The sequence below is a fragment of the Stegodyphus dumicola genome, chromosome 3, assembly GCF_044657685.1.
Source record: "Stegodyphus dumicola isolate Sdum_Otavi_A_Nest chromosome 3, ASM4465768v1".
NCBI classification, from domain to species: Eukaryota; Metazoa; Arthropoda; class Arachnida; order Araneae; family Eresidae; genus Stegodyphus; species Stegodyphus dumicola.
In genome coordinates, this window is record NC_140770.1 from 107,859,965 (window position 1) to 107,879,200 (window position 19,236).

The window sequence follows — 19,236 nt, forward strand, 5'->3', positions numbered from 1 at the left end:
CACCCTCTGTAATTGTCTGCTCCCCTTCTCGCGAGACTAATAATAGTCTTCTCCCGTGGTATACCCTAAACAACACTTTCGGTAGTAAAAAAAGATGGCTAAACACAATTATACACATTTTCTTAATAATTTGGATATGAAATTTTGTTAAAAATCTCAATGGATTCGGTTATTCTCAGCCAATGAATTTTTGTCATACAGGAATGAAACTTTTTGTGTTTTATTTTCTTAACAAGTACAAAAATTTTCTAAATATTTAAGTACTGGGATCGGACGAACGTGTAAAATGTTAGATTTAAGAATACAAAAACGCGAATATTAGCAACATTTAAAACATTTTTGTAACCCAGAGTATATGTGTACGAGTAACGGTTAAGAAAATAAAGGCCTGGGTATGGACTTTTGTGGAAAAGTTGTATAATTCTTCTATTTATATGTTTTTATTAACATACTATTTCAAATTTAACTACATAGTGAAATCTGCTCAAAATAATAATGCATGGTTGCTGACAAACTTGATTTCCTGTTGAAGTGGTCACCTTAGACAATATGACTATCCACAAAGTTCAGTAGTTTCTGAGAACGTTTACTGTCACCCAAGAAATTATGATCACTTTCAGGAGCGGATAGGTCATTATGAGAAGTTTTTCCATTTGAAACTATTAATGTTATCCTAGATATAAAATGTTCATCTTGCTTAAAATTGTCATTCTGAACTGTGTAATATAAATTGTTCTGTAAATAACTATTGCATATAAAAACTTCTGTTCTAAAACTTAGGGAACTATTGTGATTTTATTTTAATAGTTAATATAATAGACAAGTCAAGAAATTATTTGGTAGGCAAGTGAATGTCTTAAATTTTCTATTATGAAATTGCTATTTATGCAAACTGTGATATTTTAATAAGCTTCAAGTGTTAAATACTTGTGACTGAATATTATGTCTAGTTAAAGAAATTTTTAGCACCTCAAAAGTTTTATTCAGCTTATCTGATGCTTCTACACCCTGGTATCCTATGTCTTGATAATTTTGTAGCCTCCTAAATTCAGCCATATTGGCTGCCCTAGCTTTGGCACTAGCCTGAGCATAACAAAGAAGTCATTATTTATTGTATTATATGACGTGACTGCAGAAAAATGTTTAATACCCACATGAAGTATGTAAATACAAAATTTATTTCAACTAGCTCACCAGCTAATGATCACGCAGTAAGACCAGTGAACTCAAAATTTTGAATACATTCAACTGTAAGAGTTAGTCTGGCATTTATGACAGGGTGGTTTTTTCCCCTTTCTCATATGAATATAAATACAAGAGAATCTCTCTTAGAAAACAGTCCATGGCACATTTGTGTGATTTGCTAAAAACAGTTACATTCAGATAAAATGTAGCTGGAATTAATCAGTATACGCTGTTTAAAAACTATGATGATTAATTTACATAATTCACTTGTGATTATCTTCAGTTTGATGTATAAATGATGTTTTTGAATTATCATAATAATAAATTTTTAAAAAAATCAGTCCATGTTTTCAGTTCAATTTTAAAATAATATACTCAGAAATGAACTGTTCTAAAAATTAGGCATTAAATTATAAGTAAATGAATATGCCATAATATATACTTATAAATCAACAATGTTACTAGGCAGACTGAAGATAAACCACATATCTAAGTCATTCAAGTAATACACAAGTTTTATTTATAATAGAATTTTAATGATATATCATGGACTAGCCCATAACACATTCAAGAAACATATCAACATTTATTATTAAAAGAAATATTTTTAAAAATTTCATATAGAAATTAAAATATTAAAACTAAAATAAATAACAATTCTCAGTATTAAACATACCAGACCAGCTGGCTTAAAATCAAAATGCATTAAAATTAAAAAATGTACATACACTACAATTTTTAACACATTGTTGCTCATGCCTCTAGCCACAGTTAAATGCAAACACATTATGTATAAGCTAATGTTACAATTCTCATAAATAAAAAATAATTTCAAAACCTCTACTAATTATATTATACTTTTTTCCAGAGAAGCAAATCATCTAAACATTTTAACTATCTATGCAACTCAAAATTTACAAAAATGAAAAAAGAGGGATAAAGAATAAAGCTATATTTCTAATACAAGGTTTGAGCAACAAGAGTTAAAAAAAATTCTTATTGTACTTTTCAGCAAAAATAATGTAAAAAATAATGTAATGCATAGTTCTTAAATAAAAATTGTATTAATATAATTTACAATACATAATTATTTATTACACAAAACATTTTTTAAATAAAATCTATTAAAATATTAAAACATACAATTCTTTCTCGTACATATTTTGCTTAAATAAAAGTGCATCAATTAAATTCATACCTACAGAGAGTGCAAGATGTTAAGTACAGTATAAAGGATAGTAAATGCTTTTATTAAATATTTGAATAATTCTCTAAAGAATATGATTTCATAATCTGGACAGTTCTCTTAGTGCAGACATTAATTACTTTCTCCAGATGTGTGACATATGGTTTATATAATATAATAATACATTTAAAAAATATGTCTTACATACATAAATTTATGCATTCAAGACCACATTACATGCAAGACACAATAAATATCTTTAATTCCCTAAAATATTGATAATACAAATGCAAATAATATATTATAGCCTACTAATATACATCAAAAATTCAAAAAGGACTTATTTGATAAAAATATTAAAGATCATCACCCAGCTATGAGGTTTTCATATAAATAATTTTATTTCTAAAATATTAATCTTCACAAAGCAAAATGCATAAAAAATATTTTGGAAGCATCACAGGATAAAATTTTTTTAAATCCTTTTATATTACAGGTTGCATTACACAGTGTCTTTCTTTAATATTACAAAATTATCAACATATAATGGACACTAGTTATTGCATCAACAATTGCCAATTATGAAAATACCAACACAGATCTCAAACTATTAACTCCTATTCAAAATCTAAACATTACAATCATATTCATTCTTCAGGCTTGTTCTTCAAGAATTTAATGTTTATTAATGTGAAATCTTCTGGTAAACACAGTATTACAACTTACAACCCTTAGCCAGCCATCAGCTGTTCAGGATAGCAAGTTAAATGCTTCTTTACAACGTAACAGTACTTCAACAATTACAACAATACCATAATTTTGTGATAATTTAAATTTTACATTACCATCAGTTACAATGAATTGGAACATAAATGAGGCTATAATAATTCAGCTTAATCAAGTGAGTTTTACCTATTATCCAAAGTTTGAATTCTAAAATATAAAGAGATCAAAAATCAATCTAGCAGTTTTTAAAGCTATGAATTATTTAAATGAATGCTATAACACACAAAAGCATATAGTTAAAAAATTTAAATACCTTGCGTTAAAGTAATTCCACTTTCCTTTTGATAATCAGAATACATTTCAGCCTTTTTAGCCTTTAAATACATTTAATCATGTGTCCTTACATAAAATAGTTACAATTTTATGTAACAAATATACACACATTTCTCTAAAGTTACTTCTAAAGAGAAATTCTTTTAGAAGATTATATAGAATACTTAATCTCCATGGCATTTTGATAAATTGCAATATCATAGACCAATACAGACATCTACTGTACAAAAAAGGGAGAATGGCTTTCAAAATTTCTTATGCATGAAATACAGTCATAACAACATGAAATATAGTCACAACAAATAAAGTCCCTCACACAAATTTTAATACATCAGCAAAATTTCCTGATGAAATACTAAACAGCAGCATTTGAAGAATTTCTAAAGCAGTTGAAAATAACAAAGTCCAAAATATACTTTTTTAATGTTTATAAATATAAAAATAAATGTATGTTATCTGGTTTTACGTATTGTAATTTTTTAAAAACTGAAAATGCACTTAACTGGAATGAAGCTTATTCTAAAGTGATGAAACTCCAATTAAATAGCATATTGTCCCAAATAAAGAAAATATAGATGATTTAACAGGCTTCCATGTCTTTAAAATTTATACAATAGGTGCTTTATAAACTGGAATCAGAAGTATTTAATAATAACTTCACACTTAACAAACATCTCTTTATAGAACATTCATTTTCCAGCACCAACAGCAACTCAATGCAAAAATTATGATTGATATTATGCAATACAAAATATAAAAATTAATTAATTAATTAATTAAAATAAAAATAAATCTATCCCTAATTTATGAAATATTCAAAGACCAACACTTCAAAATAATTTTAACTCAATAAAGAAGATAATCTAAATTGCATTTCAAAATATTTTAACTAAAAAAGAAGATTCAAACATAATTAAAATGTATAATAATTAAGTTTTAGCAATTTTGGGGGATATTCATAAACTGATTATATTACATTTTGTTTCTGATAAATTATTATGTAATACATGGTGGATAATAAATAATATTATTTAATTACTAAAGCAAAGTATCAAAAAACAATTATTATGCCAAACAAGAAATTCCTGTTCCCTACTATACAACATTCAGCATTTATATTCTCTCAAGTTAAAAATTATGATTCATAAAATCACATTTGTTAATAAAATGCTGGCTATTTGAGTAGATGTCACTTAACAATGAATGAAAATGATATAATAGAAAGATCTCCCATTTTCCACTTGAATTGATAAAGAGTGAATACTGTGAAATGACTTGCTTGTGCAAAAAAACATATTACAGTAAACCACTGCCAAATGTGCTTTCGCATGTACATATGATCTTAATTGTCTTCAATTGTCAAATGCAAGGATTTCAACTATACATGGTAGACTGCAGAGCATCGGCTGCATTGTGATAGTCCTCTTTAATGACTGACTTTGTGACTTCACTCATTAAGGAAGTTAGACATTACTTAGAACAGCAAAAACTAAGCTTTAAAGTTCTAATTCTCAGTAACGCTCCAGGATACTGTACTGAAGCCCTCACCACATTGCCTTGAAATAAAGAGGTTTCATTCCTTCCACCAAACACTTGATCCAATCTACATATCAAGCAATCATAAAAACATTCAAAGCCTATTATGTCAGGCATGTTTACTGCAAATAAAGCACTACACATTAATGTCATCTGGGAAGCAATTCAACATAAGCCACTGCACAGAAGTGATTAAACTCTCATAAGACTAAGTGAATTCATCAACAATGAATGCTTGTTGACATCAGGCCAGTTGTCTACAATTTTAAATGATCTCCATCAACTGAAAATGAAGCGAAAGAAATTGTACATATTGCAAAAGCAATAGGCAGCAAAGGACTTTCAGGTATGGATGGAAGAAAAATAAGGAATTAATCAAGACTGACAATTGCAAAATGAGAAATGAAGAATTGGATAATCTTATAACACCAGCCGATGGTGAAAGGAACAATAGTGAAGAAGATCAAGAGCCTTTAGTGTAAATTACACATTATTTGCTTAATTTGAACTATAAATCCTTTTTTTTTTTTTTTCCCCATAGAAAGTTAATGTTGCAGAAAGCAATTTTGCTGTACATGCAAAAATCAGAGGCTATTTAAAAAAATTATTCTATCATGTACCTACTTATTAGGCAGTAATAGAAATCCTTTCAATTAACATTTGTTTCCTTTTCCTCTTTCAATTACAATAATATTTAGTGAAATTTTCTATTAAATCAGTATAAATTACACATAATAGCTTAATCCGAACTATACCTAACCATAGAAAGTTAACTTTGCGGAATGTATTTTTGCTGTACATGCAATGTGTTAATGATGTAACCCTCCGACATTCAGCAAGGGTTTACTATACAGTGAAATTCTAACTGAATGATATCAAAAACAGATAACAAGTGCAGCATGCATACATCTTTACGCAAACTGATTGTACAAAACTCAAAATTTATATCCGAAATTCCTGATAAAATTGCTTTGTAAAATCCTCTATTAGTGAAAAGTTAGAATCACCCATGACAATATGGTCCCACTAAAATGAGATCTTGTAAACATATGATTTTCCACATTACTATACCGCATTAATCAATTTTAAGTTACACATAAAAAATATTAAATTATAAATAACAAACATAAAAAATTGGTTGTTAATGAAATAACACATATAAAAATTAATTTGCTTATTAGATTCCTCTAAGATATTCCCATCAATGACATCAATTTTAGTGAAATACTATACAAATCATATAAATTTATTTTTAATTAATGAATGAGCTTCAATCAAACCAATAATGATTTGCACCATGCTCAGGAATACTAAGGAGTAAATGGAAACTGAACAGATAAATAAAATAGAATAGTAATTTAAGAAATCCAAAAAAATAATTTAATTACCATTACAAAATCTTTAAGGGATGTTTTAGGGATATAAATATAAATAGTTCATTCATTCATTAATTTCATCTGAAGTGCAACTTCAAAACTATTTTTAAAATGTCCCTTATCTAAAATAAATATGTGAAAATTAATATTCTTTTCAATATTCAACTCGCAGTAAGATTTAAGAAATAAAACAATTTTCTAAAGAGTCCTCTTTCGAAAATTTAGTTAAATAAGCATCCTAAGTGCTCTTTGCTCAGAATATTATATATGAAGTTTTAAGTCCCTATTATGTAAAATGTAACTAAGAGATAATGAAAAACTTTACATAAAGCTTCATATTCATTCCAATAAATAAATACTATATTTCACTTAAATAGCGTAGCATACAATTTTCTTGATGTCCATCTGCAATAAATGACAAATAAAATCATTATGAGCTAGAATTATGCAAATTCTTCAATTATTCAAAGGTATGGCACAAAAATTTTGCTTTCCATACATTCATGATCACCATCTGTTTTACAAAGCTTATAAATTTTTTGAACTAAATATGCATTTAAAACATAAATATGCAATTATTACTGAAAGTAAGCATCATAATCTTGCGATAAAAAATGGTATATGTTTCTCTTTACAAACTTTTGAATCTTAAATAATTAATAATCAAAAATTTATTTCAAAGATTTCACATTCTTTTAAATAAATGAGTTATTAGGTCCAAAAATAAGTATTTTCTCTGATTTATACATGCAGGCATTTAAGTAAAAAAAAAAAAAAAAAAAAAATCAATAACATCTACAGCAATATGAAAAAAATAAAAACACACCATTTGATATGGAATGTTGCAACAGCATTTTAGCTTTTATAAAAAATAAACTAAATTTTCAATGAAAAAGATGTAACACAAGATATAAAAAAGAAAAAAGCACTGAATAATCAGCATATCACATAATAAACAAGTAGTAAATACAAATGGAACTATTATACAATCAGCAATATCTATTAGCTTTAAGTAATATGCAAATACACAATTACAATATATATATAATAACAAATTACTGTGAAATCTTGATTAAACGTACTATACAAAAATAGCTGAATTTCACGAACATTAAAATAGGAAGTAGTGGCAGGCTGCAAGTAAATAAATAAATAAATAATAATAATAATTTTCAGATGTATTGAAAATTAACATATAAACATAAAACATTTTTCTAAACTAGTGTTTAAACATCTAACTGTGCAGCTCTAATTCCAAGAAAAAAATTTTAACTGCATTCCAAACTTGACTTTTCATACTATATTTTATATATAAATGTCTACATATTATTGATTATTTTAATTTAATTAAACAGACAAGCTTAATACACTGATAAAGTCTGCATTTAATTGATAGCAAGATATTTTTATCACATATGCTCAATGTGGAAACAATATTGTAATCCATATAGATTTTTTCCAATACAATTTGATATTATCATTTTTTACATAACAATTTTATTAGCCTAAAACTATATTAATTGTCGTTAAAATATTCATTACTCATTTCCAAAAATATTCATTAGCTGATTTTTTTTAATTTAAAGAATACTTTCACATTAATAAAAAATTTAACAAATATAAATTTACATAAAAAAATAGTTTGAAGAACAAAAATAGTACAAATAAATTTTATGTTTGGCAGTATCTTCATTCAAAAGATTACTTCACAAGAAAAAATTCAAAAAAATTTGAAAAGCACTGCTAGAAAAATATAATTTTCTATTAAATCAGTAAATATTAAAAAAAAAACATTTTCTTAATTAATAATATAATCATTCAACCAGGATTTCACAGGATTAATCTTCACACAACCTATTCCTTTTTACTAGCTTCAATTGCTCTTTCGTTGGTGTCAATAATGCTTATATTAATGCTCGCAATAACCATTTGTAAAAGGCTTATGAAAGTCTTGACAATAGCAATCGGTGTGGAAATATACAATATCAGGTAGAAAAGTCCAGTTCCAAGTACTGTAATAAAAATTTGAAATATAATGCATGAGAATTATGAAATAATGACAATTGCATGTTATAATGGTCACCATGAAAGAAAATTACCACCTTTATGATTAATTAATCACCAAAATTGACCACTGACTCAAAATGAACCTTAATTATCAGTCACCTTAAACAAAAACCTATATTTTCAAGAAAAGGATTTTACATACCAGACACACTGAAAATGCATATTCATCATTCTTTTACATGTGAATACATTATAATTTTTTATTTACTATGAAGTAAGAAAATAATGCAGTATTCTTTTTTTTAAAATTTTTTTACCTTGTTATACAGTACAAAGTCCATAATCCGGACTCATTGGGACTTTGGTGATTCCGGATTAAGGTTTTTTCCGGATTATAGATCATCAATTTAAATCTGGTAAGATGGTATGCAGAAATTATACAATTAAAAATATGAAACCGTAATTTATGAAATAAAGAGCAATTATGATCTAAAGAGTATCAAATTTTACAAAAAAAAAAGCTTAATATTTCTTCTATTTTGTGAAGCTTGACTTTCCTTCGGTGCCATGTGCTCCTACGCATGCACAACAAACTTTCTTCTTTTTATTTAATTACAGATGCATTTCCTCCACTCCATAGAGAAAATATTTGTTTACTTTATTAAACATTTCTTTCAATGCACACATGCATAAAGTGCACATAATGTATGCACATTCTTTACACGCATGCATAAAAAAAAAGTTTGTGGCTTTGAGGTCCAGATTATAGATCATTTCGGATAATGGAGGTCTGGATTATGGACTTTGTACTGTACAATATATACAAAATTGTCATGAAATGCATCTATATCAATGATTCTCAACCTGTTTTGCTCCATATACCCCTTTCACCACTGCTAGAAGATAACTTCCCTTCTCCTTTCCAAAATTTGAAAAATGCATATATTTACTTAGATTTAGATTATTTTTAAAGTATTTTATAAATTAACCCTCCCCCAAAAAAGTATAGAAAATGTTGATACATACTAAAACTTGGATATATATAATTTTTTATATTCATAAAACTAAAACTAAATACATTTTCTTACTACTTTCAGGAAGAAACCATCCATTAAATGGAATAAAAAAAAAAGGTTAAAAATGTGCTAAGTGACAACTAGTGATAGGGATAATTACATAAGTGAGGTTTGCTCACATCACTTAATAAAACAATCCAAAGATAAGCAGATGCTAAAGGCAAAACTGTAGCAACAGACCTTTCATTCAAGTCTTTTCATTCAGTGTGAAAGGAATACTAAGAGAATTTTCAGCAGGATTTGCTGAGAAACTTACGAATGTTTTTTTTTGTTGAAGTACTAAACAAAGATATAAGAATTCTCATGGAAAGATCATGCAATACATGCAGGATGAATCAACTAGTATCTATGCAGATTATTGGTAGCATAGAATACACAGCCTATTTGTCACAGCTCAAATATTTTGCTATTGCTATTATTTCGTATTTTTGCCATACCATTATTATTTTGATATAAATGTTTATATTTACCAGACAAATGTGAATTATTTGTAAGCTTAATATTTCTGAAAGGTTAACAGAAGTAGCAACATTGTACTTCAGATGTAATTGGGGCTACAGTAAAAATGTTGCTTTAGAATTTCTTCAATGGCTATGTGAATAATTAACCACTCAAAAACAAAAGTAAAGAAAAAGTTTTGTTATCAGATGAAATGTAAATAATAAATTGCCTAATGTCAAATAGTATCCCTTTTTATTATTAAGAAAACTTAATGCTGTTAATAACAAATACAGTAAGTATAAGAATAATTTTCTTACACTTCTTTCCGTAATGGCTTTTATTATTTCAGTGAATTTTCTATTCACTGAATTATTTTCTATTCAATTAATTTCATATGTCATGAAATTAACATGAAATGAAAATAAATTAAACACAATATTATTAAACATTACTATGCAAATTTTCAATATAAATCCATAATGCTAATTCTAACTTCATGAGTAATTTTTGCTAAGCTTTAATATAAATACTTTTTTAAACTTTAATATTAAAACACCTCAAGAAATAACTATGCCAACATCAACATCCAATATATGTTGTTAACAAATTGGGTCCATGACCTCACACCAGAAGTTAATCCTATAACTCAGACTTACTAAAATATCAGTTATTAAGGGTTCATAATAACTGATACCATAACCTTTTCTAATCAGGCTTCTATTTTTTCATTTTTATAAAGCTCAATAAATCTGCTCACAAAAAAATGTCAAAAGATGTTTCCAACGACCTGCTGCTCACAATGCCATTCTGATGGGCTTTCTGCCACAGGGCTGACTCCAAGCATAAGCAATATAAGCACTCACCTAGGGCAGTGGTCTCAAACTGAAACTGTGCCGACTACACAATCTAAAAACAGCTAACTGGCTAGATTTTTTTTTCAACAAAATGAAAAAAAATTATTAACACATAAATAAATTAATTAATTTTAAATTTGACTTACTAAATATTTATTAAAAATATATAAACAATAATAATAATAGCATAAATGAAAAAATTCAAATTTAGTTTTATTTTCTATCTGAGATCTAAAATGTGGTACCTACAAAATATTTTTGTTAGTAATACTTTTGTAATTCAAACACATTCACAACTAAGTATTAAATTTTTAGAATGATGTTTATTTTAAATAATTTTAATATGATTCATTAATCATTAAATAACCTACTTTAAACTAAAAACAAAAACTTCCTAAATTTTCAAAGAAAACCTCCCAAGTGGGGCAAAACTTGGCAGTAAATAGTTACAACCTAGTCAACTTCTCTTATTCATTAAACTTTTTTCAATGCATAAATAAAAATACATATATTTGTATGCAAATAATTATATATATATTTTTTTTCATACTACAGCTTGACACTTGAGGATACTTTGATTCTGATAAAGTTTCTAGCCTTCATCAGTCAACAGGTTTCTTTTCTTATTAATGTTCAAAACTTCATAACTGAGTGTATTTACATTTTGACAAGTACAAATGAAAGTTAATAAAACTTATATATTCAAAACTTTGAATAATATATAAACCACACTGTAAATTAATTAGCTCTATTTATAAATTGTACTGATTGCAATAAATATGTAACTGAAATGTATTTGTGGGCCACATAAAATTGTTCTAGGGGCTCCTGACAGTCGGCAGTTTGAGTCCACTGGCCTAGGGCATCAGTTTTTGAAGGATGCTAGTTAAGTTCCTTTCCCAAGTCACAGTTAATTAAAGCTATTTCCACTTATTATTATTTCCACATATTATTAATATGTTTAATCTACATGAAATCTTAATTGTGATACCAGATAAAAGTGCAGGAGCCTGCATATTTAGCTGGTGCAGGAGAGCTGTTCTGCCACATTCTAGTAAAATTCAGTAACTTTATCAGGACTTGTTTTTCTCTTTATTTGCTTTGGAAACATGAATGGTCCTGAATAGGAACAGGGAGCTTACTCAAGCTATGTTCAGGAAGGTGTGAAGTAGACAACACAAGCAGGAAGGGTATACGAAACGCTTTATTTTCAATACTTTACAGGTATATCCGAAACTTCGGAATACAGAGACCAACCACTTGTGGTCTGAATGTAAGAATATAAAAACTACTAACTAAAACTCTAACTAAAAGCTAACTTTGAATTAGTATACAAATGTCTAGCATTAAGACTGGCCCTTATTTAAAAAAGTTACATATGTAGTACGCCGAGCTGCTAAAACTACGATACGTCTGCAAATATCAAGAGGGCTAAACCTCTGGCCTTAAAGGCAACCGGCAACAGAGTGAAAACTCTAAAACTACAGTGGCAAGCGGCTTGCTTCCTATAACTCCTTCCCTCTCTCTTGGCAAAAAGCCACAACTTAAGTACTTGGTGTTAGCAAGACAATTTGCATAAACAAGTTAAAGCATTTAATTCTGGCCGGAAGTAGAAAATAAGAAGTGATAGTACAGTTTTAAAATAAAATAAATGTTAGTACAACTTAGGATCCTTACAACTTCAAAGTTATTTTAGTACCTCTAAATATACAAGGTTCATACACATTTCTGCACACGGAAATTAAGTACTTTTAAGGACCATTAATGAAAAAAATTAAGGACCTATGAGCAAATGGGAACTGAATAAATTCAATTAAAAATATTATTCATGCTGAATTTCACTTTTGTAATACCATCCTAAAAATGAAATAGATCCCTTAGTATGCATTATTACTAAACATGAATTAATTAACATAATTATTAATAAGTTTGAGAATAAAATAAACTTTATGCAATTTATCAAGTAGCTTTAAAAATTTTACACTTATAACAGTTGGACATATTTGAAAGAAGATAAGTGACATTTACGTTTTACTAACAGTTAGCTTTATGTTGATTTTTTTTATATTTCATTTTGTCACATACTTGGTCAGTCTAGACGTTTATAAATAGCAGGTAAATTTTATGTCAAACGGCATAGTTTAAAATGAGAAGAAAGATCATAATCAGCATGATTCATAACAAAAGACTGAATGTTGTCACCACTGCTGCTTGTTTAGAGAGAGAGACCTGCTCATTAGAACAAACCTGAAAGGCCTGACGTAGGCACGGTTGGCAAGTGTTGAAAGTTAGTCAGGCTCTGTTTGATGCAGTTAGTGTCATAGCTTCATGTACAGTTCCAGGGATTGTAACCCTGTTGATATACTTTAAGGTTCCAATAAGCCATTAAAGCACCAGAGGTGATGAACTGTTTTGTATTATTTTAAGTCTCACTTGATGCAAAGAAATACTTTTACTTCAATTTTTACATTTTTGTATTTTATCTTGCGACCACAGTGAGTATTAATGAAAGGCAATAACTCGCTTTTATATGTACAGATAATTTTTAAGGGTAAGCAGTTATAAATAATTAAATTAGGTAGTTTGATAATCTTAGTCATTATGGATTTACATGGCCACTATTAAATTTTATTTTTTTAACAATATTTGTTAAAAAAAGCCCTATTAAAATCAAAATCTAATAACATTTTACAGTTTAAAATACATGTAATTTATGACATTAGGATAATTACGCATTAAAAGATACAAAACATTATCCATCATTTCAATTTGAAGCCTTCGCAAACATTTTGGTTACTTTATATCGATTTCTTTCTCTTTAAGCATCTTTTCTAACAATTAAAGATTTGTCTCAATATGCAAACCAATACTCTCGCTGGTTTCTGTATGCTTTATGTATTAACTTGTCAACCTCTCCACAATGTACCTATGAGAGTTTACTTGATCTGGTAAAAGTTAAATAGCCCAAAACCCCTGACAGACGTGAAGCATATTATCGCTTATAAGGTTTAAATAATAAGCTTCTTATTTAAAAAGAACATAAACTTAGAACATAAAGATATTTTTTGAACATAAAGTTAGAATAAAACTTAGAACATAAAGGCATTTTCTGATGCTAACAAAATCAATTACAGCTCACGATGACGTAATTAAACAAGAACAGTCTAATTCAAACTAAAAATGTGGACTAGTGGTCAAAGATTATACAATTTAATTTGGCTCAGTAACTCTATCATATGAGGAAATAGAAGTGGGAAATTATAGTAAAGGCTCATTTCATAAATAATTGGGTAATTTACATAATAATAACTGCACATATCTTTGAAGAATAATTTTCTTTATGTATTCAGTTTCTTTCTTCAACATATTTCCTTTTTATTTTAGAATTTTTGGATTTAATTAAACATCTCTATTATTCTGAAAAATCTGATGTGTACACCACATGACTTCCTTGTACGGAATATTAAATTGTACGCATTTTTTCTTGCATTTCATTTAAACTTATTGCATTGAATTAAATCTACTTTGCCGACAGCGCATAAACCACAATAGAATAAATGCATTCTTTAAAATTCACTCTAGTATTTGTTTACAATAGCGACACTCTGGCGCTAGATTCACTTAACAGTAGACTAGAAGAGAAACATGCTAATGTGACAATCAAAATCGTAAAAACAACCTTGTATTTAGCGTAAGTATATTGAAACACTCAATCGATTTCGAGGGCAGCTAAAGGTCCCTCCTCATCAGGAGAAAGAAATACCTAGAAAGAAGAAAATAAAGGGTAAAGGGAAATTCTAGGTATTTCTTTCTCCTGATGAGGAGGGACCTTTAGCTGCCCTCGAAATCGATTGAGTGTTTCAATATACTTACGCTAAATACAAGGTTGTTTTTACGATTTTGATCACTTAACAGTATTATATTTTGTTCATATTATAACTCATAATGCACAAAATTTATATCATTTAAAGAATAGAATTATCTAATCGTTGCCACATGTTCTATTCAAATACTATAATAAAGCTAGAATGATGTATAAAAGAAATTAAGCAAACAAAACAAAAAAGAAACAGTTTTTCACAGACGATTGAGTATTTCTCATTCAATTAATTCAGTTCTCACTTCGCAAGAAGGCAAAAATACATAAAAACTCAAAATATCTCTATTAAAAATTACGAAGTAAATCTTAAACACTTATTTCTCGAAAAAATTCCAGAAAGGATTAAGCATGATTTAATTGGCAATAATAAATGACGACGTTGTCTTTGTTGTTGCGAAGCTAAGTTTCTCTAGATTGGCAAAAAATCCACTAGTCTCCTGTTTCAAATGTAAACATCAATGGCCGCCATAAAAAAAAAGGCTTAGCGGCACTTAGACAACTTTAAAATTGTTGATAATTCTAAAAATATTGCACACAGATTTACTAAAGGCATAAAAAACCTTAACCGGAAGATAAAAACAACATAATCCAATCATTTTTAAAGCAAAAAATGTACGATTTACAAACACATAAGAGTAAAGAAACTGATATCACTGAGCCGGGTAACAGAGTGGATATATATATAAATATATTTATATACGTTTGGTGCGGCTGATTGCAACCAAAATATGAGGTGCACATCTACATTTTATAGCAGACCTATATACAAAATTTCAAGGTTTAGAGACTACTCGTTTTTGAGTTATGTGAGATACGTTCGTACAGACGCCACAAAAAATTCTCTTCAGAATTAATTTTAAAGCAGTTTTATAATTTTTGGAGAAAACGAGTCTTTTATTCTGTTCTTACATACAGATATCACACGAAAACATCATTAAATTGCATTCGATAGAGGTCAAAATGGATATTTTCGTTGAAATATGCTGCCTGAAACTTTTCGCGATTACAATACTTCCTTTTTACTTCGTACAAGGAAGTAAAAACACTAAATGCATTTAGAATTTATACAAAAAGTGGCTAATTTTATTTCTTTAGTAATATGAACATTCAGAAGAAACATGAAATATATATAGTAAAGGCCGGTTACAGAGATGGATGGCGTGGCAGAATTTTTAGAATTTAGTGACACACCGAACAACAAAATCTAGAAATGACAAAACTTTTAGAATTTAGAGCAGGCATTGGAAGCAGAATTTAGGATCCACAGAGATTGCATCAGGTAGGAAAATGTGTACCAGCTCTGTGTAAGATGCATTAAGACATATTAGATGAATCTTTTAAATAGAAAGTTTACAATTTATTTATTAATAAAAACATTCCTATCTATAATGCCTGCCCATGTGATAAGACTGGAAGTAAAGAGACTGCATCAGGTGGGAAAATGTGTACCAGCTCTGTGTAAGATGCATTAAGACATATTAGATGAATCTTTTAAATTGAAAGTTTTCAATTTATTTATTAATAAAAACATCCTTATCTATAATGCCTGCCCATGTGATAAGACTGGAAGTGTTTTTGATATTTTCCATGCTTGTATCTAGTGAAAAGTAGAGAAAATAAAGAGAAGATAAACATGTTAAGATTCTAGTATCAGAAGTAAAACATTCAAATATTATGTTTTCATTGTTCTTCCAGACATTCTCCAAAAAGTAAGAAATTCATTGCAAACTTTCTGTAAAATACATCCATTACGTGTTGATACCATGGAAACATTTTTTATTTTGTCACATATTTCTCGAATCTTCTAGAATCATGGGTCTATAAATCTTGCCTTCAAATCCTTCTAAATTTTCCAAGCTGCAGTGTCTAAAATCCTAAAGAAAAACTATCCCTACGAATTCTGCAACAGCAAAAAGCCAGAAATATTTTGGAAAAAGAAAAGGGGGGGAGGGAAAAAGTGTAAAATTAATTTTATAGAGAAAAACTGCACATAAATAGCAGGTAAATGCATAGTCTGAGAATTAAATTAAATGCATAGTCTGAGAATTTTGAATATTCTGAGACAATCACATGGGAAATATTCTTACTATAAAAAAATTAAAAAGAAGACATTTTTAATTATTTACATAGCTAATTTTGCTTTTGCTAAGAGCTGTTTCATAAATTGTGCTTTATAGCATATACCTCATTTATTTTTCAAATTAAAAATATTGTATAATAAATTGTAATAATTTGTAATATTGTATAATAAGATTAAAAATATTGCCAAAATGAAACTTTATAATATGACAGCAAAAAATAATAATGTTTTATTTTAATGTTATTTTTTAAATATAATTTTAATATATTACCATTATTTTAATGAAATTTATCAATGTTACGATGTTTTAAAAAAAATCGTCGAAAAATTCTCAGATCTCGGAGTTAAAAATTTTCTATAGAAACCAATCTTAAAATCGCAGAAATGTTGATAAGTCGCCAAATTTAGAACCATTTCATAAAAAAATTCACATCCCCAAAGCGAAAAGTTGTTTAAGAGCTCTTTATTAGAAAAAATGAATCTTGAAATGCTTATGTTTCACTTCTTGCTTAGAAATTCGAGTATCCCATCATTTTATTAGAAACAGAAACAAATTATAAACCATGAACCCATTCAAAAGATAACCATATATGCCAGTGAATCGCCAAAAATATTCCTCCAAAATGCTAATTCACACTCAAAATGGCAGTCGTAAAAACAGACAGAAATTTCAGATGATTAAAATTAAGGACCTTCTGCCGGTTTTGGTCAAAATTAGACTTTTAAGGACCAAAAATTGATTCCAAAAAACCTAAGGACTTTTAAAGACCGTACAAACCTTGATATAAAATTCAGTTTTTGTTCTTTTGCCGGTTAGAAAGGACAATTCTTGTTAAAGGTCATTGGTCATGATCATAAAGTATCTATGGTAGGCCATAATGTGTGGTCATTTCTTCCATTAGGTATTTTTTATAATCCATGACACTGTGAATCAAAGAACACTGAATGCCCCACCCCATAAAAAAATTTTCAGAAAATTAATTACATGTGTATCTAGTTTCAACCATCATTCTGCATTCAAAAGATAATTCCCATTAGCTGTCATACTCAGGTCTGCAGCTAGTTCATAAGACTCAGAAGATTACAGCTTTTGGCATTAATGAAGCTTTTGCATCCCTATGCATCATTTGAAACTACTAATTTTGACACTGCACTTGAAATTTCCATACAAAAGTCACGATTTTTGGCATTTAAATGCATATTATTCACTAAAGTGCATGACTTAAGTAGCAAACCAAAGACTATTTCTTACTTGAGTATTTTACCTTATACTATTTATATTGATAAGATAAAACTAGATTCAAATATTTAAAAAAAACATATGCTTAAATTATTAATAAATAAGCAGCAGTTTTGTCAACAGAGGAATCACTGAAGAATCATGCCACTCACATTGGCATATGAAAACCTGAACAGTTAAAACATTTTATTAATGATTAACATATAATCATTAAATACAAATGGTTAACTAACTAGTTATGATGTATATTTATAATGATACAATTAAACAATATAAAATTGAATGGATGTAAAACTTTTTGATTAAATATAAGGTAAGTAAAAAATTCGTCCATACTTGGCTATAACACACCGTTAGGTTTGTTACACTGCCTCGAATGCATGCATGCATATGAATTGGTACAATAGTGATCATGTGACCAAAACTTGATCTCAGTTGCATCATTTTCCTTGCAGCTGTAGTAGTGTAAATAAGGCCTCTTTGCTACTAATATGTGCACCATGGCGGAGCACAAAACAGAGATCTGATTTCTCTGGTCAGGTGTGTCAGGAATAGAAATCCATTATACAGTTTCAACACAATATGGAGACAGTGTTCTAGTATATAGTAACATATATGAGGGAATCGAGAAGTTTTAAAATGACCACATAAGTATGAAATGCAAAAAAGGAGCATGACCTTCTCCACATATCAAGAGATTCAAGAAGCTTGGAAGATGATACTGGTGAAGTGGCAAATTACCATCAATGAGACAACATGTACCGTATATACCCGCGTATAAGTCTTCGACATGAAAAATTCGTATAAAATAAGAAACCCGTGTATAAGTCGACCCCCCACTTCCGAAATCGATCAAGAAACTTCGGAAAAAAATTTTTTAAGTACTACATTTATTCAAAATCATCTGAGAAAAAAAAAAGTAAATATACGATAAAAAATACCTTGGTAAATAAAGAAAATCAAAATCCTTCAACATCCGATTCATGGTCAGATTCGCCAAACATTTCATAGAACTCTTCTGTCATCATTGGATCATCATCATACTTTCAGTCTCGAACTCTGTATTGTTACAATCACTACTAGAGCCTTCGTCGTCATTTTCACTTTCAAAAACAGCATCATCTTCCGTGTCATCTAATTCGTTGCTAATACAACATTTTTTAAATGATTCTATAATCATTTCAGAGGGTATTTTGTTCCAAGCATCTTTAACCCACTCAGCAATTAATGTAATATTGGGCTTTTTACTGTTGCCTCCCTTTGTAAATGTTGGTCGACCGGAACTAATCCACTCTGCCCAATATTTTCTAACATTT

At 28.4% G+C, this 19,236-nt stretch overlaps 1 protein-coding gene across 1 annotated transcript in view; it reads right to left on the bottom strand.

Annotated features, from left to right (window-relative positions):
* Positions 1 to 1,699: 1,699 nt before the first annotated feature.
* The window catches only part of Pis (phosphatidylinositol synthase), a 42,926-nt gene continuing 25,389 nt past the window's right edge, over positions 1,700 to 19,236 (bottom strand). The window contains exon 6 of the mRNA XM_035361635.2: positions 1,700 to 8,354. Coding sequence (XP_035217526.1) covers positions 8,197 to 8,354 — 158 coding nt within the window. The 3' untranslated portion in view covers positions 1,700 to 8,196. The remainder of the gene's footprint in view (positions 8,355 to 19,236) is intronic.